Source organism: Marmota marmota, unplaced genomic scaffold, assembly GCF_001458135.2.
Source record: "Marmota marmota marmota unplaced genomic scaffold, marMar, whole genome shotgun sequence".
Lineage (NCBI taxonomy): Eukaryota > Metazoa > Chordata > Mammalia > Rodentia > Sciuridae > Marmota > Marmota marmota.
In genome coordinates, this window is record NW_026000229.1 from 7,344,166 (window position 1) to 7,352,032 (window position 7,867).

The following is a 7,867-nucleotide window of genomic DNA, read 5'->3' on the forward strand; positions in this document are numbered from 1 at the left end:
TTTTTTTTTTTTTTTTATTTAGTTTTTTATTTGTTACTTTTTTAATTGGAAGGGAGTTGGTATTCCACATGTGTCTTTGATAGTTGCTGAGCATTCATCCCTAGAAGGTTCTAACTATGAAAGGAAAACTTGACAATATGGCCCTTGCTCTAAAGACCATGCTTACCGAGGCATGAATTACCACAAAATAAAATGTCTAATATATGATCATATAAATTGAATGTTTATGCTGTTTAGACCCAAATGTGCCATCAAGAATTTAGAAGCTGGACACAGTGGTACACAACCATAATCCCAACAATTGGGAGGCTGAGGCAGAAGGATTTCAAGTTCAATGCCAGCCTCAGAAGTTTAGTGAAACTCTATCTTATAAAAATGAGTACATATGGGCTGAGATTGTGGCTCAGAGGTAGAGTGCTTACCTACCATGGGTGAGGCACTGGGTTCGATCCTCAGTACCACATAAAAATAAAGATATTGTGTCCAACTATAACTAAAAAATAAATATTAAAAAATGAATACATATATACAATAAATAAATAAAAAGAGTAGTTGGGTACAGTGGCACATGGCCTGTAATCTCAGCAACTCTGGAGGCAAAGGCAGGAGGATCACAAGTTTAAGGTGAGACCCTTTCTCAAAATAAAAAATGTAGAGGGCTGGGAATATAGCTCAGTTGTAAAGTGCTCTGGGTTAAATCAATTTAAAAATAAGTAAATAAATAGATCAGAGAAGAATAAGCCCTCAAGGAGTGTGGGAGTCAGAGAAAGCTTTGAGGTAGAGGCCATACTTGAAAATGGATAGTAAGTGAATGGCACTGGAGATGAGGGTGGCAGCTTGAGCAAAGGAATATAGGCAAAAGTGCCATGGTGTGTCTGTATTGTGATAGAGCAATTTTTAAACTGTTGCTGTTATTCAGAACAGATTGGAATGGAAAGAGACCTATTTAGAAAAGTAAACTTATATGGTTTTCATTAACTCAAACAAAAAAAGATGTGGTCCTTATTGCCATAAAATTGGTCAGGAAGAGTAGGAGGAAGGTGAGGGCAAAACTATAAAAGCCAAAATACTTTAAAGGCAGAAATCTAGGATTTGATAACTGCTTCTGCAAGATGAAGGCAATGGATAAGTCAGATTTGACTTCAGCTTTTTATGACTGAATCCTTTAAGGATGATAGAATTGTTAATAGAAATGAAAGTGTTGGAAGATAATACTAATTTTGAAGGAGACCCTTGAAAACATAAGGGAATCTGAGAGATCAGGGAGCACAGGAGAATGGCTTGCTTTTTTTTTTTTTTTTTTTTGGTCGTGGTGCTGGAGATTGAACCCAGGGCCTTGTGCATGCAAGGCAAGCACTCTACCAGCTGAGCTAGATCCCCAGCGCTGAGAATGGCTTCTTAAGCAGCCAGTTATTATAAGGCTATAAAGCTTAGGTTATAAAGTCACCAAGCTTAGGTGAGATGGAAAGAGCCCGAGACACATACCCAGGTGGGACTGTCATCCTGGTAGTGATGACGGCTGAAGCTCTGATGGCTAAGGCACTGAGAAGGTATCTAACATTGCTTCCACACAGTACCTGTGCACATCTTATCCAAACATTTTGCTAATGTGCACATTCTGCATTTATTTTCTTCCTTCCTTCCTTTTTTTTGTACCAGGGATTGAATCCAGGGGTGCTTAACCACTGAGATGCATCACCAGCCCTTTTTATTTTTTGAGGCAAGGTCTCAGTAAGTTGCTTAGAGCCTCGCTAAGTTGCTGAAGCTGGCTTTGAACTTGTGATCCTCCTGCCTCAGCCTCCAATGCTGCTGGGATCACTGTGGGTACCACTGTTCCCAGCATATTCTGCATTTGTAACATTTTCCCACACACTGCTGGTGTGGTTTGAAGGACCACAGTGAATAGCAAGTATGGAGCAAGAGCAGGGAGCTAACATATGTGCTTTGGAGTTCTATTTGGAAGAAAAGCAAAAGAACCTGTGAAGGAATATAGTGCTTCCAAGGATCATGTTCCTTATCTTCTTGTATTCTAGGCCCTCTGGAGAATACTTATCGTGATTTCTGGCTCATGGTTTGGGAGCAAAAAGTCTTGGTGATTGTCATGACCACCCGGTGAGTTCATCTTCTTTTTCCTAAAGCTCTCTACCCTCACCCAGACCCCAAGCATGGGTGATTTAAGAAGAAAGTTTAGGGGCTGGGGATGTGGCTCAAGCGGTAGCGTGCTCACCTGGCATGCGTGCGGCGCTGGGTTCGATCCTTAGCACCACATACAAAAAAAAAAAAAAAGATGTTGTGTCCGCCAAAAACTAAAAAATAAATATTAAAATTCTCCCTTTCTCTCTCTCTCTCTTAAAAAAAAAAAAAAGAAGGAAGTTTAGGAGCTGGGGTTGTGGCTCAGTGGTACAGCACTTGTCTAGCATGTGTGAGGTATTGGATTCGGTTCTCAGCACCACAACAAATAAATTGACAAAATAAAGGTCCATTGACAATTTAAAAAATATTTAAAAAGAAAAGGAAGTTTAGCTCCTAGAAACTGAAGTGTTGGAATGTGACGGCAAAGAGTTAGCAATACTTGGGGCTGGGGAATGTAGCTCAGTGGTAGAGTGTTTGCCTAGCATATGTAAGGCCCTGGGTTTGATTCCCAGCACAACACATGTGCGTGCACATAAACACACAAAACAAAACAACAAAATACCAAATAAAAGTTAGCTACCTTAGCTTTTTCTTAACTGATGTAGAGTTAACAAACCAGGTTATGGTAGAGATAGATAGATATTTTTTATGTGGTGCTGAAGATTGAACCCAGGGTCTCACATGTGCTAGGCGAGCCACCCAGAGATCTTACTTTTTAATGCTTATAATTCATAGCTCTTGTGACCCTGGGCCTGTGATAGCCTCTGAGGTCCTGGCCTTGTCCACTAAAGGAAATACTAGGAAACTCGGGACAATTCATCTTGAATCTGACCTGTTTCCAGATAGGCTCTGTCTTCCTGGGTACTAAATCGGTTCCCTTTTGCTGTCCATTTCCTGTGTGTGTGTGTGTGTGTGTGTATGCATATTATAAGGGATTGAACCCAGCATTGCTTTATCACTGAGCTACATCCTCCGCTCTTTGACAGAGTATTGCTAAGTTGTTGAGGCTAGTCTCAAATTTGCAATCCTCCTGCCTCTCAGCCTCTTGAATCACCAGGATTACTTGTGTGTGTACTTCAGCTACTTTTGACCATTTTCTTGCTCATCCATATTTCCACCTATGGGGGAAGAGAAAAAAAGGAGGTAAAACAGTGGGTCAAGCAGGAAGCTCGAAATAAAGGAAGGTTTTGGAAATTTTTGTGTGCAAATCTGCCAAATTTAAAGAATTAACTTAATTAATATTATCATTGCCATTATGATAATTATAACCTATTTCAGATGAGGAGGAAGGAAATGTTTGCTCAGTTGCCTTCTTGAAGGCACTGTTTGGAGAGGTAATAGTGGGAGAAGTCTCACCTTGGAGTAAATTAGGACCACTGAATAATGATAATGTGGATTTAATGCCTTTTCATAAACCTGCCTCTAGCATCCAAGACCTATGTCTTTCTCACTCGTTTGTTAGGCAAGGGTCTTAATTGGAGAAGAATAAATAAACAGTGGCTAAGGTAATAGGCCAGAGAGTTCTGTCTGACCCACCATATTTCTCTGCTGTCTATTTGTGTACTAGAGTTTATCCCAGATATGTGATATGTACCATAAAGTATTAGAAAAGACACCAAATGAAACATTAAGTGCACAAAAAGTGTCTGCTAAATGAGCACATGTAGAAACTTTACCTGCTTTTACATCTGCTTAAAATTAAGAGGTTTTTATTTTCTGCCAAGAATCAATGTGTAAGTTAGAGGCAAAGCAGGACATGACATTTCTGTCTATGGGTACAATAGGTCATTGGGGGAGTGGGCTTGTTGCTTTGAAGAGGAAGGATGGAGGTTTACCTTGCTCTGTGTGTGTTCAGCTTTGAGGAGGGCGGCAGAAGAAAGTGTGGCCAGTACTGGCCTTTAGAAAAAGACTCTCGGATTCGATTTGGCTTCCTCACGGTGACCAATCTAGGTGTGGAGAACATGAACCATTATAAGAAAACAACACTAGAAATTCACAACACAGAGGTAAATCTGGGTTTCTCTTTATTCCTTTAAAGCTGGGGATAGAACTCTTTCTGTAAAGAAAATTTCTAGAGGTAATAGATAAAGTTCCAGGCAGGTTATATGCTGCTGTTTATCTGGTACAAAATGAGAATATTCAACTCAGAGCCAATATAGTAATATTATTTCAACATAACAGTGGTGTTACAAAAGAGTAAAACTTTCAGGATAAGAAATGTGGATCCTGCAATGCAGCAATTCTACCCTTTCCAAACATTTAATCCTTCCTTTAGATTTGCAGTAGAGAAGCAATTGTGGTAGAAGGGAGCCCTTGGCAGAGTGTTGAGAATCTAACAAAACCCAAGGTAGTCAGGGGCAGATAGAAATTACCTCCTTAACTTTTGCATCATTTTTTCATCTAAGGAGCGGCAGAAACGCCAGGTGACCCACTTCCAGTTTCTGAGCTGGCCAGATTATGGTGTCCCTTCTTCAGCAGCTTCCCTCATTGACTTCTTGAGAGTGGTCAGAAGCCAGCAGAGCCTTGCTGTCAGCAGTATGGGAGCACGCTCCAAAGGACAGTGTCCTGAGCCACCCATTGTGGTACATTGCAGTGCAGGCATTGGCAGGACAGGTAATATACTTAATGCACCTCTTGGTATATCCCGAGGTGTTAGGGGTTGGGAGGAAGAACAAAGCTGTTCAACCACATTTGTGATTGCAATAAAGAACTCATTTGATCCCTTGGTGGTAAATTGCTATGAAAATTGCTCTTTAATATCCTTTTGGTTATCCCTAATGCTAGGTGCTGGCCACAATGTACACTTCATAAACCAAGCCCACTAGGGATTGAAGTTTTATACTTTCCATTGCCATGGTTATCTTCTGACCCTGACGCTTTATCTTCATCACTCTGGGTGTCCAGAGAGCTTAGCTGAGTTGCTGCTTCCTTCCCTTCCTTCCCTTTTTCCAGCTGGGTTCCCACCCTGTTGGATTCTGTAGTCTGGAAGTCAGGTAGTAGCTTTTGCCTTAAGGGAATGTACACAGCAAGAACTCCTGGCCTTTCTAGTTCACAGGTCCCTTTGGGAGAAAGTTATGAAGGATAGATTTGTGTTAGGCCTCTGTGGAGAAGATACAGAGTGTCTGGAAATTGGGTGTGGGAGTACTGTCACTCTGTCCTAGATTGAAGATACATTCCTCTTTGTTACCTACCTTACTTATCCTGTTGACCCCATGTATGTCCTGAGAGACAGGAGGCTTTTGCTTTTCTCTGGCCTTCAGTACTCTGTGACCTCCTTCCTGATTCCTCCGGCCTGAGGATATCTGGCCTCCTGCCAAGAGGCATCTTGCCTTTGATTTCACTCATCCAGTCCTGCCTGGGTTATTTAGTGAAGGGAGGGAGATAAGGGAGGTAAGCCAGACATGACCTTTTGACCTTTTCTTTCTTTCTTCAGGTACCTTCTGCTCGCTGGACATCTGCCTGGCACAGCTGGAGGAGCTTGGCACCCTTAATGTATTCCAGACAGTATCACGCATGAGGACCCAGAGGGCCTTCAGCATCCAGACCCCTGAGCAGTACTATTTTTGCTACAAAGCCATCCTGGAGTTTGCAGAGAAGGAGGGAATGGTGCCCTCTGGCCACAGTCTACTGGCCATGGAGGGGCAGTAACTGTCCTACAAGTCTTCTTCCTGCTGGCCAGCCTTCCTTAAACTACCCTGGACACCGCTGAGCCTATAGGTTGCCATCAGTTATGCTGAAGCCATGGATCAACCTCTTTCTCGTGTCTCCTGGCGCACGTTTTGCACGCAAGGCAGCCTTTCCCTTTGGCTAGATAGATGTGGTGAAATTGCCACTAGAAAGGGCCAACAATGTGTTCTTAATTCCTAGCACCTGCTATCGAACTGTGCCTTATTAAAACCAAATTGTGGCTATTGATTTTTGCCAGGGGCCCTGAGGTAAGTGGGGAAGGAAACTCCCTCCCCCTTTCCCAATGCCATTCTTTTTCTGGAGGTCTCCTCTCTTCCACTCCTTCCCTTTGCTAGGATTTGATGGGGAGGTTTGTGCTCAGAGAGCTTGACCAAGTTACATAATCTAGAGATTGTCCCGAGTGCCAAGCACGTTTATACATAGGGCGTATATTCCAGTCCTTTCTGTCATTCTGTGTGTGTGCGCCTGTGCATATGTGCACTTATGTGTATGGGTCCATATGTATGTGTGTATATAATATATATTGTATGTGATAATATGGTCATATCCTATAAATACATATATACACAGATACTCTTTGTAGACATTTCTGGGGCTCTGTGTTATGGTTCAGAACTCCTTGCTTCTTAGACCTTGCTGTTTATCCTGGACTATCAGGGGTTGGGGATCATGGCTCCTGTTGTCAGACATCAGAGTGATGGAAGAGGACACACATCTCCTCCCTTCTCCTTCCACAGGCCCTAATCCTTAAATAATGACTTCTTTCCTTTTGGGTTCTGCCTGTTGGAGCCAAGAATACTGGTTTATGGTGACACTGATTTAATTCAGCATGAATTGTCCTTATCTAACAGTTTTGCTGTTTACTTTGACGATTTTGAGAACAGACCTCCACTGTGATTCCAGACCCTGTCTTTTCTTTCACTCCCCCAAGTGGAGGACCGCAGGTAGAAATGAATTCACTTAGCATTCAGAGCCAAAAGCAATCGGTACGAAGCCTACGAGGAAAAAAAAGGGAGCCCAGTGTGTGAGAGAGGAATCTGTGAGAATCCCTTCTTGGGAAAACAAGTTTGGGTCCCTTTTTCTTTTGTTTGAAGGTTCCTTTTCTTATACAACGTGGCCCTATCTACTGAGATGCTCATCTCTCCATGCCTGCTAGCTTGCCAGACCCTAGAGCTCAAACTGGGTGGGTCCTGTGCCAATAAAAAGCTTAACCCCTGGCTGGGTGAGATGGTCCCTTGCAATCAGTCAAATCCTTCCTACCCAACCTGTTCCTGCCTGCTCCTAGCCTACGCAACCTGATGTGCCAGGGATGGAATCAAGAGCCCCCAACATTCTACATTCCCAAGAACACCCTGGAACCTCCAATCCTTCATCCCCCATTACAGAAGATGAGGTTGGCAGCTGATCAAACCTCAATATTTTATACTGTCATAAGCTCTTTGAATGTGTATATTCTTATTTTTTACAATCATTTCATTTTGTATTTAACATCAATGAACTGAGTCAGATTCAGAAAATAATTGTAATGTTCATATTCAATATCTTCAGTGATACAGTTTTGTATTTACATATAAATATACCAACATGATCAAACCCTTTTAGCTTCATCAATTTAGTGGGCTGGGAAGGTGAGGAGGGGATCCAGGAACTGGTCTGGGATGGATGGGGAGGTAGCCAGATACCCAAGACTTCAGTATCTGAGACTCAATTCTGACAACCACCCACCTGTCTTTAGGCTAACACTTTAGCTTTAGGCAGAGGGACCAGCACCAATTGAGTGCTTGCTGTGTGCTAAGCTCAGTGTTAAATGCTTTGTCCCCCATGACCTGACTGAAACTTTACAGCATTCCAGTGAGATATTATCCTCCCTCCCTTCTCCTATCCACCCCTCTCCTATTTCTGTATAAATGAAGAAGGTGAGGTCCAGAGGGAAACAGTGATTTACAGTGATTTGCTCTAGAACTAGAGCTCAAGTTGTTCTGCTTTACAAAGACTTTGGTCTTTCCACTGTGTCAGAGAAGCTCTCCTTTCAGAATATAAGCAATTT

At 42.3% G+C, this 7,867-nt stretch overlaps 1 protein-coding gene across 1 annotated transcript in view; it reads left to right on the top strand.

Annotated features, from left to right (window-relative positions):
- The window catches only part of Ptpn9 (protein tyrosine phosphatase non-receptor type 9), a 49,993-nt gene extending 42,580 nt beyond the window's left edge, over nucleotides 1-7,413 (top strand). Inside the window, exons 9-12 of the mRNA XM_015480050.2 lie at nucleotides 2,034-2,112; nucleotides 3,989-4,139; nucleotides 4,539-4,746; nucleotides 5,567-7,413. Coding sequence (XP_015335536.2) covers nucleotides 2,034-2,112; nucleotides 3,989-4,139; nucleotides 4,539-4,746; nucleotides 5,567-5,781 — 653 coding nt within the window. The 3' untranslated portion in view covers nucleotides 5,782-7,413. The remainder of the gene's footprint in view (nucleotides 1-2,033; nucleotides 2,113-3,988; nucleotides 4,140-4,538; nucleotides 4,747-5,566) is intronic.
- The last annotated feature ends 454 nt before the right edge of the window (nucleotides 7,414-7,867 follow it).